Raw genomic sequence first — 25,687 nt, forward strand, 5'->3', positions numbered from 1 at the left:
TGTCAATGTGGATTGTATAGTCATCAGCAGATTCAATTGGCTAAACCTCTGATAAGCATCTGCTGGTGGCAGAATCATTATTCTTAATGGTGAGACAAGATCCAATGATAACAAGAACATGCAGGGATCTTTAAACCAAGTGTTTTTTTGTATTATATCATACTTGGAAAATGGTGTTTCTAATAACGAAGTTATTACTAACACTGTAGCAAAAGCCCTAGTTCACAATTTCTTCCCTTCCCATTTCTCTTCCCTTTATTCTTTTCCCCTTTCCCCTTCTCTTTTCCTCTTTCCCCTTCTCTTTGCCTTTCCTTTCCTTGCCTGTACTAAATAGGCCTGGCATAGTTTCAGCTCTATGATTACCTACAGTAGTGTTGCTGTAGTGGTTTTTAGATAAGATTCTGCCTAATCAACAATTTAGACTTTGATGGAGGATGCAGAAGAAGGAAAAGGAGAAAAGTTAATGCTACCCATGTCTCAGAGTTTGCAACAGCACAGGAAATAATACTGATGGCTAGATACAGTGGAAAGAAATGGGATGCTTAATGTCTTTTTAAGTGCACATTCATTTACCAAAGCTGAAGAATTGAAATTAATTAAATGACCACTGCTGAAACACAACAAATACAAAGAGAGCAGAAAATCATAGGCAATAGCAAAAGATTTGTTAGCAGAAAAATCCCCTCAGAATAAGAAGAGACAATCATGGTAGAGAATGAAAAAAGGTTAGGAAAAAACTTCCAAATCCTTACCTGAAGATGGAACCCTGAAATTTCTTTTATTATCTATCTAGCAAAGCTTTTTCATGTTCCCTCTATACTTCTGTCTGATTACATGAACACACAGCTGGTGCATGGAGATTTCAAAGAAGTGGAATGCATCTATCTGAAGGCTGCAATTATTCTGCAGCATAACTTTTCTGCACAAAGGTAACTGAGCAAGAGCTATGCTCACATCTTCTTGGTTCAGAACATGCAGCTGGCAGGATATCACTGTAATTGCAGTGGTGAGTGTTCAGTCGATGACTAATTCTAATGTTCTTATTCTGGTGGAAAACTTTACCCTGAGTATTGCATATGAATAGAGCAACATCACCCAGGGCTCAGATGCTTCAGTAGCATACAAAAATCAATACATTTGTTTTCTGTCAGTGGCAACATGTGAGCCAGGTATGGATTTTTGCTTTACCTGCTCTCCTGAGACAGCATCTTGATGCATGCAGTGTGCCCACAATACACTGCGTATGTCAAAGGAGTATTTTCATTGATGTCTCGAGGGCTGCTGTCTATCCCCAGATCTAGTAGTGTCTGCACACAGTCAGCTTTCCCTGCTGCAGCAGCCCAGTGCAAAGGTGTCCTGTAGAAAAGGGGGAGTATCATAGATGAACAATTTTTCTATCAAAACTGTAAATCATAGAATCATAGAATGAGTCAGGGTTGGAAGGGACCACAAGGATCATCTAGTTCCAACCCCCCTGCCATGGGCAGGGACACCTCACACTACATCAGGCTGGCCAGAGCCTCATCCAGCCTGGCCTTAAACACCTCCAGGGATGGGACTTCAACCACCTCCCTGGACAACCCATTCCAGGCTCTCAACACTCTCATGGGGAAGAACTTCTTCCTCACATCCAGTCTCAATCTGCCCACTTCCAGCTTTATTTCATTCCCCCTAGTCCTGTCACTAGCTGATATCCTAAAAAGTTCCTCCCCAGCTTTCTTGTAGGCTCCCTTCAGATACTGGAAGGCCACAATAAGGTCACCTCAGAGCCTTCTCTTCTCCAGACGGAACAGCCCCAACTCTTTCAGTCTGTCCTCATAGGAGAGGTGCTCCAGCCCTCTGATCATCCTGGTGGTCCTTCTCTGGACACATTGCAGCATGTCCATATCCCTCTTGTAATAGGGCTTCAGAACTGGATGCAGTACTCCAGGTGGGGTCTCACCAGAGCTGAGTAGAGAATCACCTCCCTTGACCTGCTGGCCACACTTCTCCTGGTGCAGCCCAGGATCTGGTTGGCTTTCTGGGCTGCAAGTGCACATTCACAGCTCATGTTGAGCTTCTCGTCCACCAGCACCCCCAAGTCCCTCTCCTCAGGGCTGCTTTCCAGCCAGTCACTGCCCAGCCTGGATTTGTGCTTGGGATTATCTCGACCCTGCAGGACCTTGCACTTGGTCTTGTTGAACCTCATGAGGTTGGCTTGTGCCCACCTCTCCAGCCTGTCAAGGTCCCTCTGGATGCCAACCCTTCCCTCCAGCCTGTCTGCTGCACCACACAGCTTGGTGTCATCAGCAAACTTGCTGAGGGTGCACTCAATGCCACTGTCCATGTCACTGACAAAGATGTTGAACAAGACTGGTCCCAGGACTGATCCCTGAGGGACTCTGCTTGTCACTGGCCTCCACTGGGACATGGAGCCATTGACAGCCACTCTTTGGGTGCAGCCATCAAGCCAGTTCTTTATCCATCTGGTGGTCCACCCATCAAACCCATGTGTCACCAGTTTGGAGAGCAGGATGTGGTGTGGGACAGTGTCGAAGGCTTTGCTCAGGTCCAGGTAAATGACATCAGTTGCTCTCCCCTCATCTATTAATGTTGTCACCTTGTCATAGAAGGCCACCAGGTTTGTCAGGCAGGATTTGACCTTGGTAAACCCATGCTGACTGTACCCAATCACCTCTTCATTATTCTTCTGTCTCAGTGGTGCCTCCAGGAGGATCTGCTCCATGATCTTACCAGGCACAGAGGTGAGACTGGCCTGTAGTTGCCTGGTTCTTCCTTATTCCCCTTTTTGAAAATGGGAGTAATGTTTCCCCTTTTCCAGTCAGTGGGGACTTCCCCAGACTGCCAGGACTTTTGGAATATAATAGAGAGGGGTTTAGCAACTTCCAGTTCTCATCTGCCAGTTCTCTCAGTACCTGTGGGTGTATCCCGTTGGGTCCCATGGACTTGAACACTTTCAGGTTCTTCAGGTGATCACAAACCTGATCTTTACTTATGATGGGCAGTTCTTCCTTCAGGTTCTTGCCATTATCTTCCATGACTATTCCAGGAGTGTGGCTGGAGGCCCTTGCAGTGAAGACTGAGGTAAAGAAGTCATTGAGAACCTCAGCCTTTTCCAGGTCACTTGTGACCATTTCACCTGTTTCCTTTCTGAGGGGGCCCACACCTTCCCTAGGCTTCTTTTTACCAATAATATACCTGTAGAAATTCTTAGTGTTCCCTTTAACCTCCCTGGCTAGATTCAATTCAAACTGTGCTTTGGCTTTCCTAACCAGATCTCTTGCTGCTCAGGCAGCTTCCTTATATACCCCCATTCCAGCTGTCCTTTCCTCCACTCCTTGTAGAGCTTCCTTTTAAGTGATAGTGTGTCCAGCAGCTCCTTGCTCATCCAGGCAGGCCTCCAAGCATTCTTCCCTGCTTTCCTCTTTGATGGTATACACTGCTCCTGGACACAGAGGAGGTGATCCTTGAATACTGACCAGCTGTCCTGGGCCCCTCTTCCCTCTAGGGCTCTGTCCCACGACACTTTGGCCAGCAGATCCCTGAAGTGATCAAAGTCTGCACGCCTAAAGTCTAGGGTTGTAAGCTTAGAATATGTCCTCCTGGCTGCCCTGAGGATCTTAAATTCAACTGCTTCATGGTCACTGCAGCCAAGGCTGTCTCTGAGCCTCACATTGGTTACCAGCCCTTCCCTGTTGGTGAGAACAAGGTCCAGCATAGCACCTTTTCTTGTTGGTTCCTCTCCATTTGGAGGAGGAAGTTGTCATCTATGCATTCCAGGAACATCCTGGATTGCTGGTGCCTTGCTGTGTTGTCCTTCCAGCAGATGTCAGGGTGGTTGAAATCACCCATGAGGACCAGGGCTTGTGACCTGGAAGCCACTTCTATTTGCCTGTGGAGGGCCTCATCTGCTTGGCTCTGCTGGTCAGGTGGCCTGTAGCAGACCCCTACAGTAACATCTCCTTCCCCTGTCTTGCCTTTAATTTTAACCCATACACTCTCAACCAGCTCTTCATCCTTCCCCAGTTGGAGCTCCACTGATTCCAGCTGGTCACTGACATAGAGGGCAACACCTCCTCCTCTCCTTCCCTGCCTATCCTTCCTAAAGAGCTTGTACCCATCTATCCCTAATTCCAATCATGGGAATCATCCCACCAAGTTTCAGTAATAGCCACTATGTCATGGCATCCCAGCAGCACAGTGGCCCTTAACTTGTCCTGTTTGTTGCCCAAGCTGCATGTGTTTGCATAGAGGCACTTCAGCTGGGCTGGCCTTGTCCTCCTCTTGTGCCAATTCCCCTTGATTTCCACAGAGTGTCCTGGTGCATCATTCATGGCTTGCCTCAGGGCAGCAAGTTGAGAGCCCTCACTAGCTCTCCATCCCTCTGCCTCTGGTGAGCTGCCCTCTGTTTGTCACTGGCCAGCAGAAGATTATTAACCCTTTCCCCCTCTAAATCTAGTTTAAAGCCCTATCAATGAGCCCTGCCAATTCCTGCCCCAGGATCCTTTTCCCCCTCTGGGACAAGTGCATCCCATTAGTTGTTGGCAGCTCTGGTGCCTTGTAAGCCGAGCCGTGACGAATGACATAATGAGATGTGTTTTAATGCTACTTGTCCAGATTCACAACATCCTTTTTAAGGAGATCTCCAGCAACTTATGCCACATTGATGTTGCTTCCAGTGGTGTTAATAGAGTCACATCTATGTGCATCTACTTAGCTGCAGAGAAAGTAGATAGAGGGCTGCAGAATGCCTATACGTATTGTATAATAGCATCTCTATTGCTGTTGGGGTTGCAGAGTGGGAGGAGTGCCTCAAGCTTTCAGAGCAGAATTTGAAAAAAGTAAACCTTTGTGGTGTCCACTGCACAGGGACAAGCTCTGCTCCGTTTTGTAAGACACACTATTTGCAATGGCTAGCTCAGGGCCAGAAGAATCCTTCTTCAGACGAATGAGAAGGACTGGACACATCTACCAGATTGTCATTGCCCCTTTGCCACTTTTTGTGATCTCTGAAAGACACAGGCTGGAGCATATGTAATTGTCTTGAATCTGTGTAGAAGAATCAAATTGATTTTCTGCTTGGAAGAAGATTTACATCTTGTCTTTGTACACTTTTGTATAATTTCAAAATTGTGATACTTTGCTCTTGTGAAAAATTGGAAGCACAGAAAACACCATAAGAAAACTGTGCAAGAATGAAAAATAAAATTTATTTTTCTCTGCCTGTTTCTTTGCAGTTCCATTGAGTTCACACAGATGTCTTCAGAAATATGACAGAATAGAATCTTCAGTGTGTTTATAGTGAACATCTTTTCCTCTCTCCAAGTGTAAATACCTTCTATGGAAATATCTGAGAACATGTAATAGGGGGCCATGTCTTGCTGAGATCTTTGCCCTTCTTTCCATAGAAACGCAGCACTCTCAACTACATTTTCCTGATGTTTAGAAACTTCTTCAGACTCCTGTTGGTTTAATTTCTGTTCCATTTTATTGCACTTTTCCATGAGGAATTCTATTCTTTTAAATACTCAAAGTCCTAAGCCAAGAAAACCCTGGCTTTTGCTCTGCTGAGGAGGACAGTTAGTGTGAATAGGCAGTTACTTCTGGCTGCATTAAATACATTTATGAACAAGGTTCCAAGGAAGGTAAGTGTGGAGTGAAAAAGAGGAAAGAAGATGGCTCTGCTGCACTTGGAAGGAATCAAATGCCGTGTTAGAGTGAAAGATGAGGTCCCCTAGTTCTGTAGGAACAGTGTGTTAGCATCTTAAATGCGATAAGGGAACATTGCCATTTCTTAAAAACAAATAGCAGCAGGATCCCAGCGTCAAGAGGTAGGATCCTGCTCTATTGTATTGAAGAGAACGTTCACTTTTGATTGAAAGAAGTCAAGTGGTGACAAAGTGCTTTTATACATATTCTTATCATTTCCTACCAGCAATGCAAAGTTAAATAACATTCCTACTAGTCTGTAATTATACTAGATAAGCTGAACTGCTTTGCAATGTTTCAGAGCAAGCACATTTCTCAGTAAGTGCAGTTCATTAACTAGGCTGTAGCCTGTGAAGCAGGAAACATGATTACAGAATAAACAGGGCTAGTTTCAGGTTAATAGAAAGGAAGCAGCAATCTCAGTTTCAGAGTTTCCATGGTTACCTGTCATCCACATCAAGGGCCTGCAGGTTGCACTCTGGGACTTTAGCCAGCTCACTGATAATATCACTGTAGCCTGCAGCAGCAGCAATGTGCATACATGTTTTGCCATTCTCATCATCGTAGTTTATTATTGATGGCCCCTGATAGTGGTCCAGAATGATGGAACACAGAATCCTGTTGCCACTCTGGGAGGAAGGTCAGAGAAGAAAACCATTTTACAATGGAGCTTGCACCAAACTGCATTTTCTCTGCTAAAGAAGGCTAAATACAATAATGTTATTTTGTTTTGCGTATACCAGGTACGAAAACCAAAAGCTTCTAATCTCCTACTGGGAAATGGACTTGCTTTATGAATTTCCTAGAACACTTCAAACACTGGAAAAACAATAAATAATGTAAACATCTCCAAAAGTTACAGAGTATAAGTTACTCAGCAGCTCTCTCAGAAATATCTTGGGGTTTTGCACTTTTGCTGAGTGGGAGTCCAGAAAGATACAAGATTGTCTTTTCTCATAGAAATATAGTTTTGAGAGGATCTCAGAAGATCAGCTCCCTACTGCAAACCTCTCCAAGTATGCCTAGAAAAAAACACATCAGGTATTTATTCAAGCAGTTCTTGAAAACTTTCTTAGCTAGTTTCCTCCAGTATTCCAGTGTCATAATAGAAAGTTGACAATGTTCTCTAACCTGAAAATGAAAACATTTAATACCTTAACTTGGTAGAAATAGGGGGAAAAAAATCAATGATTTTAAAAATAAAAACAGGAAGATAGACATTCAAGGCTGGATAGGTTTTTCTAGATCTACACATTCAATCCCTGCAATCCCTTGCAGCTGTGTTACATCATCCATTTCATAAGCCTACTGTGCCCATTAAAAGCACTTAGTTTTTGTGTCCCCGTTACTCCCAAAGGAAGGGAGTTCACGAACTTGTTTGCTTTAAGGGTTAGTATCTCTGATTTGTATTCATACACATGGCTGATTTATGTCCATCTGTTTCTGTGCCAACATTATAATTTAGATTAAATACTTTCCTCTAACTTGTATTTGCTCTTCAGATGTATTTATAGACAATCATGATATCCCTTTTGAGCTGTTCTCTGCCTGTGTACTCAATCAAGGTCTTTTAAATTTTCCCTGTAAAACCTGTTTTCTAGTTCTCTCATCAACCTATTAACTGTTCTCCTTCTGTGCTTTAGTTATGTATCCTTATAGAGAGGTGATTAAAATTGAATGTAGTCATATGCATGCATTTTTGCCAGATCTTTGTGTAGTGACCCTAGCCCTACCTGAAAGGAGGTTGTAGACAGATGAGGGTTGGTCTCTTCTCCCAGGCAACCAGCAAGAGAACAAGAGGACACAGTCTCAAGCTGTGCCAGGGGAAGTTTAGGCTTGAGGTGAGGAGAAAGTTTGTCACAGAAAGAGTAATTGGCCAGTGGAATGGCCTGCCCGCCCAGGGAGGTGGTGGAGTCACCATCCCTGGAGGTGTTCAAAAAAAGATTGGATGAGGCACTTGGAGCCACGGCTTAGATGTCAGGTGGTGTTAGGTGATAGGCTGGACTTGATGATCTCTGAGGTCTTTTCCAATGTGGTTGATTCTGTGATTCTTCCTTATTTGTGTTAGAAATCATTCTCTTCTTTGCCACAGAACAGCATTTGCTTTATTCGCAACCATGTCCTGTTAGAAGCTCCTAGTTATTTTGAAATAACCCTTTACATCTCAGTACTTCTACAGTAGTTTCCAAATGTAGAGTTTCTAGTTTCTGGAAGGATCTTCTGTTTCTAGAATCCAAGTGCATGACTTTAATGTTTTATGCTATTCGATTTTGTCCCATTTGTATTACTCTAGAATTGAAGGTGATCCAGCTTCCCCTGTATGATAGTCCCATTCTTTTCTGTGATGTCTTCCAGTTTATTGTTGCTGGCAGATTTAATCAGAAAGCCCCTGTAACTGCTGCCAGGTTATCATTAAAATATTAAGCAAGATTGATTTCAAGGCTTATCCCTGAAAGTAATTTCCTTCCTACCTCTATTTAACATTTATCATTCTTCATTTCTTGATTTTGAGATGGTACTTCTTTTGCTTCTCTATACTTCTGCTTATTATTTTATAAGATGTCTGCTTATTCTAAATGTAACTTTTAAAGATGGATAGTCATCTGTTGTATCTCAAGCCTCATCTATGCACTTTTCTTCAGCACTCTTGGCATAGAGATATGCTACATTTTGCACCGTTGAAAGGATACATTTCAGGTTGCTAGAACCTGCTAGTACCGAAGTTGCCTAGTCCGGCTGAGAATTCCTTGATTCACCAAAATATAACCCTCTGAAATCAGGAGTTCTATTTTGTATGTACTTTGGTTACTAATCTTTTTAATTTAGAGACTACTCATGATCATAATGTCCAACCTTATTTTCTATGGATAGACGTTTTCATTGAATCATAGAATGGTCTAGGTTGGAAGGGACCTCCAAAGGTCATCTTGTTCAACCCCCTCTGTGGTAAGCAGAGGCATCCTCTACTAGATAGCCCAGAGCCCTGTTGAGCCTCACCATGAATATCTCCAGGGATGGGGCCTCAACTACCTCCCTGGGCAACCTGTTTCAGTGTTCCACTACCATTATAGTAAAGAATCTGTTCCTAACATCCAATCTAAATCTGCTCTTCTGTAGTTTGAAGCCATTGCCTCTTGTCCTATCACCATAGGCCTTTGTAAACAGTCTCCATCCTTCTTGTAGGCCCCCTTCAGGTACTGGAAGATCATTTTCTTGTTCAGGAACACTGAGATTTTATGAATAACTTTTATTCTCTGGTCCCTATGCCAAATGTTCATGCTGTCCATACTAGCATAGTTCTCAGTTGGGTCATTAGCATCAGAGAAATCTCTAGTCACATTCAGAACTAACTGAATGTAGAAGTCTGTTAAATACTTCTAGTACTACCGCAACAAACATCTACCTATTACCATCCTTGTCCAAGTTTGTTTTGATTAAAAAAACTATTAACATGCAATATCTTACTATTTCTGTGTCTGTGTTCTAGTGACAGTACTATTTCTCCAGTTTTATACTGTCTTGATAAGTCCAAATGTCACATCCTGTACCTACAGTTCCAGTCCCACAAATTCTTGCACAACTCACATAAGGAATTTCCCACTGTTCTTACTGGCATTTTATGTATTTACAGACTGCTCTGTCTCCCACCAGTCTTCCATTTTCTAGACTAAACAAACCATTTCAACCTCTCTTCATGGGTCAAGTTTTTCAACCCACTTATCATACTTTGTACTTCTTCTTTGGCCTCTTTCCAGTTTGCCTACAGCTTTCTTCCAAAGTGGCACACCAAAGGATGTAATTATCCAGCTGAAGCTTCTGTCTTTACATTGAAAACGACATTGCTACTTCCTGTGGCCCACATAGGTCACGCTACTGTTCATATGTCCCAGAACAATGTTTGTGTCAACAAAATTAACTCCGACTCACTTTGTAATCCACTGCTCAACTAGTCTACTACTTTTATAGTACTCTTTGTGCAAACACCTTTCTTTTTTTTTTTTTGCAGTTCTGTATGCAGTACTATGTTATTATTTCAGTTAATTCTTACAATTTACAAAAATGACTTTGAAATTCACCTTGATACATGAAGTGCTTGGTGACACTCTCATTTCTTTCTAGCTGTGGATTATGTATGTGTTCAGTATTTTGTAACCTCTTTATGGAACACATTAAAACATTCTTATGATAAATCCCTGTTGGATTGTCTGCAAGATGTCCACCTCCAAAGATTATTTGAACTGTTCTGTGAATGTGGCTGATAGATAGAGAGTATGTGATGTATGACACAAGTCCTTGGACTGATTTTGCTTCTTATTCTTCCCCACTGGGACACCTTGTCTTTGGACAAGGTGAGTCTATTAGAACAGGTTGTATTTACACAAATTGTGATACTGACATGATTCAGTGTGGTCAAAGTTACATGTACTGCTCAAACTAGAAAGGGACAAAGTATTGGACTTTTTATGTATCACTCTGTTTACCACCTGCTTAACAAGCTTTCTGTGCCATGTGATGATTTTTTGTTTTGACCAGTTTTCTGTGTTTTATGACATGCTATTAAACTCATTAATTGACATTCAGACATACGATATCCAATAGTTTCTTATCTTCAAAGCAATAATTTCTTTTATAATGATGGAAATTTCTGCCCTGTTTTAACGATTCCATCAAATCCCTAATATTTTGTACCTCCTTCTAAAAGAGATCTCAGGTCAACTGCTCTGTGACTTTCCAGCTTTCTCTTCTCAGGAATGCCTTCTTATCTTTACATTTATCTTGGCTTTTTAAAGTTACACACAAAATTCTCCTGAAATGCTTATGCTGCTCATATTCTTAGATTGATAGCTTTGAGCTGAGGTCACAAGAATTGTAATCTTTCTGTGGTAAGTTTACCATGAACCACAGTACCACTGTTAGATCAGGATGTTCAGTGGTAAATTTACCATATGAAAATTACATGTTTTTGTAACCGTACTGTATGTACACCCTCATTTCATCTCCCCTTTTTAATTCAAATTCTTTTCATCAGCTTTCTCAGAGATCATTATTTTTGCTATGTTTCTTTATAATACTGCAGATTCCCTCTCCCCCCACCCCGATTTTATTTACACCTTTCTCCTATCTCACACTTTTATCTCTTCCCACCCTTTATTCATTCTACTCAGTAATTTTTTTCTTTCTTAAATCATTTATATAATTAAACTTATTTCATGAAGAAATGTCCTAAAGTCTGAATTCAGGAGCTCTTGCAAGGCAAAATCTGTTTTTGTGAGAGTGCTTTATACATGGTTTTGTCTGCGATTTGTGTCATCTCCAGGCAGTGGCAAACAACAAATTCACTACCAAGTTTGTTATTTACCATGTTCTCTTGGCTACAACTTCAATGTCTTTAGGTTCTATAATTAAATGCACAACTTCTGATAGTTGATTCTCTAAGTGCTTTCAAAACAAAATAATTATTCAGGAAGTATCAAATCAAGGAGAATGCTGCAAATTTTGGACACTTTTCTAGGTTTGATGCTTTTTTGCACCTATGTCTACTCAATTTATGCTTATTGTTACTACAACAGTTGTTCTTGTATTTCAGCCCTTTGTATGTCCAACTCATGTGCAGAATGATAATTTTACTTGAAGAGGTTATTGTCAGTTATGTAATATTCTGCCATAAATTGCATTTTATTATTCTAGGCCCTCAGTCATAAGTAGTAGAAGGTTTTCCTTGTTCTCTACACTATACAGAGGATTGATTTTTTTCTCCTTTCATCAGAATATACTAGTCAATGAGATATAACAATGCTGAAGAGAAGAATAATTTGAAGGGATTCTGCTAAAATATCTTGTGGCTACCAGTAATGTAGTGGTGGAAGGGGGAGTGAGGAAAGGTATGGAGCACTTAACTGTTTCTGGGAAATGCTGATAAAGTAATTTTCTCCCAAGTGAATGCCTCTGGAGATTATGTGGTTAGGTTGTATTAGTTCTCCTATATGTTCTGTTTCTTCATATTAGTGTGCAGTTTAAAGCCTCTGTATCTCTATCTAGCTTTGCTGGATAGAAATTCCCCACTAGAAGCTCTTGATGTTGCTTCTTATCACTAGCATTGCACTTCAAGACTATGTTTCCACTTCTAAAATTCCTCCTCTTGCAATTCCACATTTGTGAATCCAAAGCTTTGACTTTCTTTTTTGATGCCCTGCTATTCCGATTCTGAATACCTTCCTTCACACAGAAATGCTTCCAGATGGGTTTTGAAAATCTCTAAAGAAGGAGACTTCCACCACCTCTCTGGGCAGTGTGTTGCAGTGCTCTTTCACCCTCACAGTATAAAAAAGGTTTTTTGCACGTTGAAGTGGAATTTCCTGTGATTAAGTGTATGGTCATTGCCCCTATCACTGGGTATCATTGAAAAGAGACTGGCTTCATCCTCCTGACAGCCACACTTTAGACATTTGTAGGCATTGATAAGGTCCTCTCACAGCCTTCTCTTCTCCAGACTAAACAGCCCCAGGTCTCTCAGTCTTTCCTTGTATAGAGAGATACTCCAGTCTGTTAATTGTCCTTGCAGCCCTCCATTGAACTCTGTCCAGTAGTTCCCTATCCCTCTTGAGCTGTGGAGCCCAAAACGGTACACAATATTCCAGATCTGGTCTAATTAGGGCTGAGTAGAGGCGGAGGAGAATGCTCTTCTTAAGGCACCCCAAGATACCATGGCCTTCTTGGCCACCAGGGCACATTGCTGTCCCATGGGTAACTTATTATCAACCAGGACTCCGAGGTCCTCATCTGTGGAGCTACTCTGTGGCAGGTCAACCCCTAAACTGTACTGATGCATGGTGTTATTCCTCCCCAGGTGCAGGACTCTACACTCATTTCACTCCTTTCTGCAGTAACAAGAAAATAATATTCCCATTGCACTATTCTGTGAGGCAATTTACATTTATAAAGACGCATTATAAATTGCTACAGATTAAATAAAATTTGCATCAGTACTTCTGGTTTCCTCCTGGAAAAGCTCTTGGTGCATGACTAGGTGGTGTTTAAGTTACAGAATGCTGGTTGATGTGCCAACCCTTGTATTTTTCATCTTACCTTTCACAAAGAGACACATATACCACATTTTAGTATGAAATTGGGTGCAAACCCAACAAAGCCATTGACAAACAAAACTAAAGATCTCTTCTCCTTTGCTGAAATAAACATGACCCATTTGAAGTATTTGTTGAGCAACTCATAGCAAATTGTGAACAAGTAATTAGTGAATTTTTTCCTTTGTAACTCCAGCTGAGGTTATTACATTGGTAAATACATCTTTCCTTTCAAAGTCATCTAGTTTTCCCTTTTGATTCTGAAACTCAGTATTTACTAAAAATGAAAGCAAAAGCCATTTTACAGATTTTTCCCACATAGCTCTGTCGATTAGGGCTTGAAAATTTTGATCCTTGACTGAAGGCTTTGCTGGCAGAAGCCCTGCATTGTTACAGCTATACTTGCAAAACTGAACCTTTCCTCCAGTACCTTTTCCCCCTTAAGGGATTCATTTCACTAAAGAGCAGTTTCCCTCATGTTCATGTTCAGAGCACCCCAGCAGTGTACCTTTACTGTAACATAAATTCAGAATTTTGTCCTAGAATCAGAGCAAGACAAATATAATGAGACGTTAACAGTGATAGGAATCAGATATTAAGACTGCACCAGAATAACATATCCTTGTCTCATACATGCAGTGCTTACCATTTTAAACATGGAGAACACCAAACTCAAGAGCAGAGACACGATGCTACTCCTAGTCTGCAGCAAACAGTGCAGTGAGAAACAACTGTAAATCTGTCAGCTTGCACTGCTCAAGAGTTCTGTACTCGTGGGACCTGCTCTCCATTGTTAAGGACTTCTAGCACTATGCATTTGTATCCCAGATTAAGGAGAGCTGAGGAACAGAAGAGCCTTCATTCTACCTCTTCTGCTGCTGTGCCCTGTCTGCCAGATAGTTGTGTTGGCTGTGGAAAATCAGTGCAAAAATTCAGAGCACCCTGTGGTTTTTCTGCCCTCAGGGGACAGAGACAACTGAGCTTCTTTCTGGGGAAAGAAACAATCTGTAATACCACTTTCAGCTTTCCTCATGCCAGGGAACTTTGCCACAAGTTGTCTGGATGCAGCCCAGGCACTTCACAGACTGTGTTTCTGATGGCAAACCAATATAAATTAACAACAACCCTACTGACGCCTCTGTAGTTACATTGATGAGACTCAGACAGCTCAGAGAGAAGCTCGTTTGTCTTCCCCAAACCCCAGTGCTTCAGCCTCAGACACCCACTGAGACAGTGTCTCTGGCAGACTCAGAGTGACCCAGCTTGCCTTGACTTTGTGGTACTCTTGGAAATAGAATGTGTTATTGTTGTACAGGATACTTTGTCTTGTGGTCCTCAGAGCACTGCTGATCTTGGTACAACTAGGTGACACAGTGTTTTAAAAACATTTATCCTCTCTGTAGCCTTAGTGGGTGCTGGAAAAAGCTACCAAATGGCAAAGGCCATCATGGAGGCATATATAGGTGTCTCATGTCCCTGCCTCTCTTACCCTCTTTGCTCAAACAGAAAACTGCATGAAAGGTTAGCCAAGTTTCTCTGAGAATTTATTTTCACTTGGAGTCTTCTATAAGTGTGTATGATTTACTGAGTAAGTGACTATGGCTATGACTAAAATTACTTGGCAGCTTTCTCCTGCTAGTACACTGTTGTGAAGACTGAGTTCTCTGGAGCTGTTTATGTCCTCTGAAAGAGAGATAATCATTTATTCTGCAGTAGAATAAAGATTTATTCCTTCCTACTACCAAAGAAATGGTGCCTTTTTGTCAGACATAGGAGATCAGGACATCTGTAGATATGCAAAAAAGTGTGGTTCCTGTATGTTACTCATCTTCTGGCATCCACTTGTGGAGTTACACATAGACAGCATGCTGCAAAGAGGCCAGGCAATTATCCCAGATTTACGTACAGGTTTTGCCTCAGACTAATTCCTGCTAAGCTCAGTGGGAGTTCTGCAATTGTTTTCCTTGGAAATTTGATTGGCATGACTAATTACATTGTCAACTTCCAAGTATAAACTTCAGAGTTCACTTGAAAAACTTATTATTAGTCAATTACTTAATGTAAATAACCTGGTTGTTCTGATGAGTTTGTATATCAATACTGCTTTACCATGTACAAGTCACAAAAGGTACTTTGCCTTATGACTGGCATAACTGAAAGTGGAGAAATATGTTACAGCTATATAAAAAAATAAGGAGTAAGCAACATCCTTAAACATCAGAACTCGTTTGACTGTGCTGTAAAATCTCTAGAATCCTTCCTGGCATGTTTTAGCTTGAGTTAACTAACATTTTCCCTACCAGTTTCTGGATGTAGTTTAGGAGCTATCATGGGCCACAGACTGCTCTGAATAAGCGGTCCACATACAACCACCCTATTTTAGAGAATAAGAGAGTTAAGCAGCAGGGACGCAGGCTGTACTGTGATAATTGGTCTCAGTACCAGAGTCAAGACTCAGACACATTTATTTTGCTCTTCCAGACATTGCCACAAATGTTTAGGGCACTTTTTGAAAAAGCTTCTGATGGTATTGATGCAAGTTTATTTCTTATTCAAAACCATTTGCAAACTCTCTTCCTCCTTGTTTTGCAACTTGACAGTTGACTCTGCAGAGTCTTGCTGCTGTGCATTGTTCCCAAGTCCATGAAAAACAATTGTACCTTTGATGAAATGACAATATTTACACCAGAAAGGGATTTCTTAAGGCTGTGCTTTAAAAATGCATATTTGAATATTTTTAATTTGTTTGCTTACAGTCAAACCCAGAGAGGTTGTGGAGTCTCCTTCTCTAGAGATTTTCAAAACCCACCTGGATACATTCCTGTGCAGACTACCCTAAGTGATCCTGCTTTGGCAGAGGGGTTGGACTCAATGATCTCTTGAGGTCCCTTCCAACCTCTAATGTACTTTTATACTGTGAAAACTGTTTTAAAGTTTAGTGACATAAATAAAGAAGTTGCTCTTCTCCCTTTCTAGCTATCTCTACAGAACTGCATGAAACAAGGAGCAAAGTGATATGATTTCACAGTGAAAGAAATCTGCCTGAAACCAACCATGCTGTGAACTGAGCCTTGAAAAAGCACCTTTTCTGTTTCCTAACACAACAACAAATGTTTCTGTCATTTAGAAACACCCACTAAGCTTTAAGAAGTCTTTGGAAGTGTCTCTGAATCCTTCCATTATAGGCAGCCCACAAGAAAAAAAATGGGATGCAGAGAGAAGGAGCACAGTGATCCCTCAAGTGACGACTCTGGCCCTGAGTCACTGCTGCCTTCCCTGGCCCCTTCTTCTATCCTGGCTGCATGGCTAGCCGTGTCCTCAAGAAGCCCTGCAGCTACAGAGAGATTAATTCTTAGAGAACGTGACACTTCGCTCTCACCTTCCAAGTAATTATTGAGGGACTGCCACACTTGCTCAGCCAAACACATGAATAATTGCTTTACTTCTACAATGCATTTAAGAGATGCAGGTATTCAGGAAATGGGAGAATGAAATAATTGCATTGTTGCTACGGAGCAAATATGCAAGCTCATAATTTTTTAAAATTTTGCAGTCCAAATCAACCTATATAAAAAAAAAAGTATGTGGAGATCCACATGGCAGAACATTATTTTTAATGGCTTCTTTTTAGTTCCCTTCTTTTCATCCCTAGTGGTTCACATTTCCTCGTTTAGAATAAATCTTCTTTTGTTTGTTTACTCCTTCAATGAAAGCTGATATTTTTATGCAATCATATGACTTTGGAACCAGAGTTTTAAGAAAGAGACAAATTTCTGGTAAAAATCATGACAACTGGCAAGCCAAAGCAGGAAAACAACGAATATTCCCAGGCTATTTTCAAATACTGCTAGTACTACTATGGTGCTGCAGTATGTAGTATGACAGCGTACACAATACATACAGTATATTTTGCTAAGATTTCACTGACAACACTATGTTACAATGGCTTTACATCCTGTCCCAGTATCAGTTAACATTTTTCAAAAGTGTGTTTCCTTTTCATTACAGCAGTTTTTTTGCTGACTGCAATGAAAGAAGAGCAACACCTCCTGAGAGACACTTTTCATATAGCCCTATCTGCCCTATCTTAAAAGATTGAATTTGCAAAAAAATGTAACACGAGATATTCTTACTTCAAACAAGAATGATCTGTGTTCTTGACACTAGCCCAACATGTTTTCGCTGAAGGTGTGAGCAGGAGGTTTGACTGCAATAGAGTAGACCTTGGCATAGGCAAGTCTGTCTAGTTACACAGCTGGGTCTCCACAGCCAGGGTTTGTCTGATCAACCGCCAAACATGCACATGGAACAATTATTTCACATGAAACATGCCTGGTAATTTGATTTCAAGTGGTGGGCAGTGATTTTTATCTGATCCTGCTCTGTGTTTCAGCCTAGTGTGTACAAACTGCCTCTTTTTGGCATATTCTGAAAGAAGTTTCTGTGCAATGCCTTGTCCTTCCCCTGCTACATTTATGCACAAATCAAACACAGAGCTCTATTCAGATGAAAACAACCCCTGGTAGCTACTACTATCTCAGCTCTGTGAGTCTCTTGTGTTCTGAAGACACCAATACAATTCTTGAAGGAAAGATACCACTTTTACAGCAGCCACAGAAGAGGCTATTAGACATAACGATAATCCCACCCAGTGGAGGTGTTGCTCTGCTCACTGTTATAGAGGAGAAAGTCATATTGGTCCACAGTATCTGTTTTCCTGGGCCTAATATGGCAGTACAGCTCAACAGCTGGGAGAATTTTTTTTTGGCCAAGCCCGAGTATAAGAAATATTGACAGATCTATTTACATAGTCCGGTGTTTCAGCTAGTGCTTCTGTACCTAGAATGTGGAGACGTATGTGGATGACAAGCCGTTTATAAGGCTTCATATCAGAAATGTCTCAGGAAGAAAAGAGAGGGATCATCTTGCACATGCTTCCTCTGATTTCTGGGACCAAACTGACTGATGGATTTGTGATTTACTTCTATCTGAACCCAAGTGGGCCTTGTGCAGTTTCAATTTCCCCCTTTCTCAAGAGTTATTCTGCACATTTGTGAGAGAAAGGTGGAGACCAGAATTACTAGTGGAATTACTGGTGGAATTAAATAATAAATTTTACAAAGCACAGAAATAGGGAAAAGATTAAGAGGGCAATTTGGCATCCAGTTATGAAGAGGATTCCCTTTTGTCACCCAGTTATGAAGAGGATTCCCTTTTGTCTTTCTTTTTGAAGAGGCAGATTGCTCCCAGATTTATGATCCAGACCACTGCCTAGTCTTCAGTAGATGGCATGAGTTTCAGGGATTTATGACTGGAAGTAGTCTCTGCTGAGTAAGCCTAGTAAAAATGCTGACTCATTTTAGAGCAGATACTTGCATTCTCCTACGGTAAAACAGCAAGCCCAATTTCAGACAGATTAGAATTAAAGAAGAATAAAACTACTGTTGAAATACTACCTGCTTCAGATGACAAACTATACCTCTACTTCAGAAAAACAGAAGTTGAGCCTATTGTACATGAACCGTCTGTGGGAGACTGTGGTTGAAGAAAACAGATTATTCATTTGAGATGACCTTACTCATTTCCAAATACAGCATGTGGCAGTTCAAAGCTTTTAAATTTCCTTTTCACATGTCTTTTAAAACGAGTGAGCTGAGACCAAAAGGTAAGGATGGAAATACTTAATCACTGTAGGAAAATGCTACTGGATTTTTGTACAAGTTGTTTCTGCTAATCCGGTGTGCAGGTGTTTTGAACATTGATACCAGAAATTGCTACAACAAATGTGCAACTAGAATCATATTTATTTAATCTGGGAAGTTTTCTGCAGTAAAGTTTAGGCTTAACAGTAAATTATGCTATATTTTAGAGCTCTTGCTGCCAGTTGCATAATGCAATGTTTAATGCCACATTAAACCTGTGTGTTTTACTTCTCTAATGGTGGCCTAGGTAATTGTTAGCAACTTGACATCTTTTTTTTTTTTTCTTTTCACATAGGAGATACATCTTAACAGGAAATGTGTTTGGCTGTTTGTCTTTCTTAACTTCCAGAGAAGCAGAACTTCAACTCTTCATCTAATTATTCTAAAACTATAGCTGTGTCAGTAAGTTTTAAGTTGTATTTGCATTTTTTTATTCCCAAAGGCCTTTGTCAAGACTATTTAAGCTGCTGATTTCTGCAACCATGATTTAACTAAAAAAAAAAAAATCAAGCATGAGTTCAGCATGGAGCATATGTAGTCTCAGTGAGATAAATGATAAATTTGCTTAGACCAGCAATGCTTAGCCTCTATTAAGTAAGCATTGCTCTTCAGGGAAGATGTCAGATCCTTGACCTGTACCTGCTGGCAAAATGTTGATGCTGATAGTGAGCACTCCTAGCATCCGTTTCCTCATATTACAGCCAGAATAAGAGGTTCTGGAGTATGCAGGACACCACAATAGCCATTACAACTCAAAAAACTACCTCTTGAAACAGTGGCTGTTGCTCACCTGTACTGCCCAGTGCAGAGCTGTTTTGAAGTCTTTGTCCACCAGAGTCAAATCTGCTCCCTTGTGCAGCAGAATCTGAGTGTGCTGGGGCCTGTTGTGGAAAGCAGCCCAATGGAGGGAAGTCATTCCCTGAAAGCCACAAACCCAGAGATGAAATAATCATTGCTCACAGGACTCTTAATGTCTTTGTAGATAAGCTTGACAATTCTGAAAATATTTTGGACTGACCAACCCTTCGCTCTCCCTCTTGATTTGGAATAATTAATAACAGCTTCTGAATTTGTGCAGTCATGAGGAGGAACCAAGAAATTTTTTTTGTTATTACAGAAAATGGATACAAATATAAATGCTTGTTTTGTACATGACTATAGCTTGTTATAAATAATTCACTTTCAGGACCATAGTGTCTGGGACATAGCTCCTCACTCTCAGTCGGAGTCCTATGAGAAAAGCCTTTTTTAGACTGGTGCTTTGACATGACACAATGTGATGTTTATTTTGTGTCTTATCTTTGATTCAAAATAAATATGATGAACTAGTATTGTAGCAGCACTAATCAGAAAATTAAGAATCTCGCCCCATGACATCATCAAAAAAGTCATAATATAACCATCTCATAGTTACTGTTTTGGGAGAAAACAAAGCAAATGACAGGCTGTTGATCTGCATTTTCATTCCATCTAATCTGTGTTCAGTCAGTCTTGGTAGATCAGAGAATGCATGGCCTGTATTTTCACCTTCACCAGCATGGTTATATGATATTAAAGATTTTCTGTATAAAGTTACTAATTCAATGTGTTTCTTAGAAACCCCTAGTGTTGTTCAGATGTGGTAGCATTTTGCTTTGGCTAAGGTGTTGTTTACTACCTCTTACCAGAGAAAAAAAAACAGTTCAAGGGTCTTGACTCCTTGCCAAAGCAATAAAAAGCAAAAACAAAACAAAAAACCAAACAAACCTGAGAAGGATTTTAAAACTTGGCATAGAACCTCATAAAGCCCATTGGCAACAACTCAGGCAAAGTATGAGCTATGAAACATTGATGGAGACACCTCATCAGTATATTAATAGAGGAAGTTGTTAACAGTGATTTTCTAGCTAGAAGCTTGAATGCCCTAACATTAACTTCTTTTATTCATCAGGCTTTTCAAGACCCCAATGGCTTAAGCACAGATGATGAGAGCAGACGAGAGCAGTTTTGTTTTCACTTAGGGTTTGACAAGCTTAATGATAGGGGGTTTGGTTTTGTAGAACCAAAAATGAGAGTAAAATCTTGTGCCAACTGAAATTAATGGGAGTTCCTTCAGTGATGCCAGAAGAAAAAGGGTTTGAAATTAGAGACTTAGAGCTACCGATGGACACAAAGTATCTGTGAATGCTTTGAAGGGAGGTTTCAGTGATTTCCAACTGGGAGACACATCTTAGTCCTAAAAAGCAGGAAAAAAATCACTGAAAGAGGAGAAGCTGCAGTGTACCAGGACAGCTTTCTGCTATCTGCTTCCAGTCTGCTGATATGGACAAAAAAAATCTTCAAAAATTTAGCTTTGTGTTTCTGCTGTGGTAACCAGCTGTAATGTGAGTGTGAGAACTGGGTAGAGATCAAAAATCTTTCTAGTACAGGGACTGAGCTCAGGGAGGTAAGTAGCAGATGCTTATAGAGAATATATAAGAAACAAGCCAAACCATATCGTCACCTAACATTTGTTAACAAGGCTAAAGACTTCCTATGTCATCCAGACATAGGGTAATGAAGACTTTTCTGAAAAAGTGAAGTAATTAGTTTTCTTTAAAACTACTGCCTGATAATTTCTGTAGGTGTCCCCATCATTTTACATGCAAACCCAGTTAATAATAATTATATTTTCATCTTCTCCATGCAAATTATGATGTCATGGTCTTGTATTATATCATCCCTCTGACAAAGTTGTCAAGCTGAAAGTCCTCCTGTAGTTTGTTCTAGTTGTAGGTCTGCCTAGTGAAAGAAGCTTCTCTATAACTACTACCATTACTGCAGTTCTTTTCTGTTTCTTTTCTTGTACGTCCCTTTACAGATTACTTTTGCAGCTGACATTCAAATTGCGAGTGTATCAAGGATCCAGACAGAGCATAATACTGCTTCCTGCTTTGTTCTCTACTTCTTTTTTTAGTAATTTGTACATTCCAATGACTGTCTAACTTGCATCCATCTCATTTATGCATGATGATACCACCTCTTAAGTGGCACCTGTAGATAGACTACTGTTTGTGGGAGGAAGCATGAGAATCATATCAGAACTGTCAAAACTGAAGATCCAACAGAATATAATGTTGAAGGTGAGACTGCCAAACAACTGTGCACTTATAAAGAAATACAAAGCAACAGGGGACGTAGAAGTAGGTAAAAAAAATACAAACAAACAAAAAATGGGTGTGGGAAGTATGGTGTGACATGTTTTGCCAGATTTGAGGCTTTTTCAGGGAATGTTTCTTTACATTGTCATCTCACAGACTTCATAAGTAAACCGAAAGAAAACCCAAAGAAAATTGCAGATTTCTTACTGTTTACATATTCATGCATTCATCAGAGTGTTTTTCTCAAGTGTAAGAGAGAAAAAATTAATTGATTTATCTATAACAAATGACCAACTCTATTAGCTGCAATCTTCTGTCAGAGTCCACATTTTCCAGGAAATGTGAATACTTCAGGCTTAGTACTGACACTTGAACAAATATCTTCTCAGTGCCAAATGACAGTGAGCTGGACTAAAAGTTTGAGTTTGCATGTAGTGATACATTACAGCAAAGTTATTTTCCATGGTTCCATGCAATTCATTTGCAACATAATTCCACACCAAGACAAAGCATACATCTGGTTTAGGTTCTTTTGAGAAGGATCTGCAAACCGTCCAATGGATAAGGATGGTTCATGGGAAGTGGTAAAATTAACAACCCTGTGGTGGTTCTGGCACCATGGAGAAGGGATGCATCCATGAGCAACTGGCAGAGTGAAGATAAGCATATGAAAAACTATCCAGTGTTTCACTAATGTCTTGGCTTCTCAGGATAATATCTCATTTGAGAAGTTAATGCTTTTCCACGTACACTCTCTCTTTCTCTCTCTCTGTTGAGAGCACAATTCTTTAAGGATCAGAGAACAGCACAAATTTGTCTAGCTCCATGCTTGTCCGTGCTTGTGTGGTAACAGCTTTCAATATTTTTTTGTGAGAACAGTACTTTAATGATGGAATTATTGATAAGGATGAAGATTTAGACCAATGTTTCACTTCAAAAGAATTGAAAGCAATTAGTGTCTTGGCAAATGAGTTAAGAGACTGATTAATGTACCTCAGCTGGCAGAGTATGGAGATGTTTTATTAGGTGCATCACTTACATAGCAGGAAAAATGAGATAGTGCTTTGTGGAGTTTAGCAAAAAGTATTACAGAATTTTTGACTAGTGCATAGTCTAGTCATAAAATTTACAGTACAGTGGACTCTTTGTGAACAGTGTGACTTGTATGCCCCCACAGGCTGGGACTGTGATTTGTAGCATAAACTCACTCACCTCATTGTCCTGATGATTAATTTCACTAAGATTTGACTGCTGCAGAAGCACGTTCAGAAGCCTGTGGAAGCAATGACATAATCAGTATGCTGTACTCTGACTAAACCTGAAAAATTGCCATTGCCTTCTGAGAAAAAACCCACATAGTTTCAAGAAAAATCAGTATTAGCACTGGGGAAAGTTCAAAATCTTAAATTTGAGCTTTGTTGTGCTAGAAAAACAAATAGGACTTCGTGGCTTACTGTAAGAACAGAAGTTTAGTGCTGGGAATTACAAGCACATTCACTAGGAAGAATTCTTCTGATTACCAGGTTAAAATCAGAGTGTGTAATACTATATATGTGTGCAATTTTTGGTAGCTTAGCAATTAATTTTCTTCTCATATTGCAGCATCTCAAACCAACAAAAATGCTAATGAACAGTTTCTAAAAGGATTCTTCACGCTCCTTAACTCTTGTATTAATGTGATGTTGTGTGCATGTTTCTGTGCCTCTGTCATGCATGCACCCTATGTATTTACATTTTACAAGGCCTTACATGCATGAAGCCAAGTAACTCAGATCCTAATGTGGATGTACAGTTTTTATGATTCTAGCAAAAGGAAAAATACATCCTTAGTAGATCCCTAGATAAGATACGATAAGATCATAATGCAAACCTGTCGCTCATCTGAAGGTGACACCAAGCTGGGAGCAGGTGTTGATCAGTTAGAGGGTAGGAGGCTCTGCAGAGGGCCCTTGACCGGCTGGACAGATGGGCAGAGTCCAACAGGATGGCATTCAACAAGTCCAAGTGCCGGGTGCTGCACTTCGGTCACTTTTGGCCGCAAAAAACCCCATGAAGTGCTACAGGCTGGGGTTGGAGTGGCTGGAGAGCAGCCAGACAGAGAGGGACCTGGAGATACTGATTGACAGCCTGCTGAACATGAGCCAGCAGTGTGCCCAGGTGGCCAAAAAGGCCAATGGCATCCTTGCCTGCATCAGGCATAGTGTGGCCAGCAGGAACAGGGAAGTCATTGTGCCCCTGGACACTGAGATACTTGAATGTGTCCAGAGAAGGGCAACGAGGCTGGTGAGAGGCCTCGAACACAAGCTCTATGTGGAGAGGCTGAGCTAGGATTGTTTAGCCTGGAGAAGAGGAGGCTCAGGGGTGACCTCATTGCTGTCTACAGCTACTTGAAGGGAGGTTGTAGCCAGGAGGGGTTTGGTCTCTTCTCCCAGGCAACCATCACCAGAACAAGAGGACACAGTCTCAAGCTGCACCAGGGAAGGTTTAGGCTCAAGGTGAGGAGAAAGTTCTTCTTGGAGAGAGTTGTTAGACATTGGAATGTGCTGCCCAGGGAGGTGGTGGAGTCACCATCCCTGGAGGTGTTTAAGAGGGGATTGAACGTGGCAGTTGGTGACATGGTTTAGTGGTCATGAGGTCTTGGGTGACAGATTGGACTGTGATGATCCTTGAGGTCTTTTCCAACCTTACTGATTCTGTGATTCTGTGTGAGTATGTTATAAACCTTCAAAATATGGACATTTCCAAGACATGCTGTTCTGCAAGGAAATTAGTAGATGGAGTGTCAAGGAGGGAACTCTGATAAATGTATAAATAATGCACAGATAAATATGCACAGCTGTGCAGCTGAAAACCCCCAAACCCTGGGGAAACTGGAAGCAGCAACAGCAACAGGAAGCCTCTCACTTTACAATCTGAACTTCAAGGCCCATGATACTTTCCTCCTGACAGGACTTTCATTTTAAAGCTGGCATGGCATGATGTCAGCATGGTATTGAATATTCATGAGCAGATGCAGCCCAACCCAGACACTCATACCTAGGAAACTGAATGAAAATCCTTGGTTGTTTTCTGTCAGGACAATCTTCAGCAACATCCACTATGGGATTTTTTTTTTGATTGAACTGTGCTCAGTCTGCAGATTAGATCACATTGAGTATGTAGAATAAATTTGGGGGTTTAATTTCCTTTTTTTTCCCCCTCAGTAATAAACTGAAATGTCCCTGCCCATGGCAGGGGTGTTGGATTAGATGATCTCTAAGATCTCTTTCAGCCTAGGCTATTCTATGAGTCTATGAATAAACAACTAGATATCCAAAGGAAAGACATTAGCATCTGCTTAGGGGTGATTCTGGCAATTCAGCATGTGAGAAGAGTATCTGTTTGTAACACTATCTTCATGTGCCAGAAATGAAAAAATATTTTTTTTTCTAGCTGGAATATTGATGAAGGGTGAAGACTGAGCATATCCCAGTGCTTTGCTAGGTCTTCAAATCCATTTCTATATGGATACAAACACTTGTAGTAAAGGGGCTTTACACCTCCTTTTCTGAATCACATAATGAATGGCATAATGGAGTCATACTATAGTAACTCTAATAAGCATGATACTTTAGGATTGCTGTGATTGGTGAAAATGTGAAAAACAGAAGAGATATTGTGTGGTAATTTGGCACAGACTCAGTCTCAGAAATTACAAAAGCTGATCTGGGTAATAATGGACTAGGGTATAAAAAGAAAGTGAGATAGTCATAATATGCTTGTAGAACACATTTATCATATAATTCTATAATCTGATACATGGTTCTGTACTTTAATCCCACATCTAATCAATGAAACATGTGTATGTTAAGGAACTCTCATTGAGTATAAAACCTCTACCAACAACAAACTCTGGCTTACTTATATCCTTAGACTGTTAGGGGAACATAAGGGCTGCCACTCAAATATGTAGATGTTCAGCTATGCAGATAAGATTACTCTGATTTCTACTCTTAAAGGCAGATCAGGAAGTCCATGGATTCTCTTTTCACTTTTTCTCTTAGGCTCTGTGGAATGCACTGATGGACATAAAAAA

General features: G+C 40.6%; 1 protein-coding gene across 1 annotated transcript in view; it reads right to left on the minus strand.

The window, feature by feature from the left end:
- Positions 1-25,687, minus strand: part of ANKRD55 (ankyrin repeat domain 55) — a 58,057-nt gene that overhangs the window by 17,167 nt on the left and 15,203 nt on the right. Inside the window, exons 6-9 of the mRNA XM_054398129.1 lie at positions 22,825-22,885; positions 19,284-19,412; positions 6,154-6,338; positions 1,189-1,356 (exon numbers count right to left, since the gene is read on the minus strand). Of these exons, the coding sequence (XP_054254104.1) occupies positions 1,189-1,356; positions 6,154-6,338; positions 19,284-19,412; positions 22,825-22,885 (543 nt within the window). The remainder of the gene's footprint in view (positions 1-1,188; positions 1,357-6,153; positions 6,339-19,283; positions 19,413-22,824; positions 22,886-25,687) is intronic.

This window comes from Indicator indicator, chromosome Z (genome assembly GCF_027791375.1).
Source record: "Indicator indicator isolate 239-I01 chromosome Z, UM_Iind_1.1, whole genome shotgun sequence".
In the NCBI taxonomy this organism is placed as follows: Eukaryota; Metazoa; Chordata; class Aves; order Piciformes; family Indicatoridae; genus Indicator; species Indicator indicator.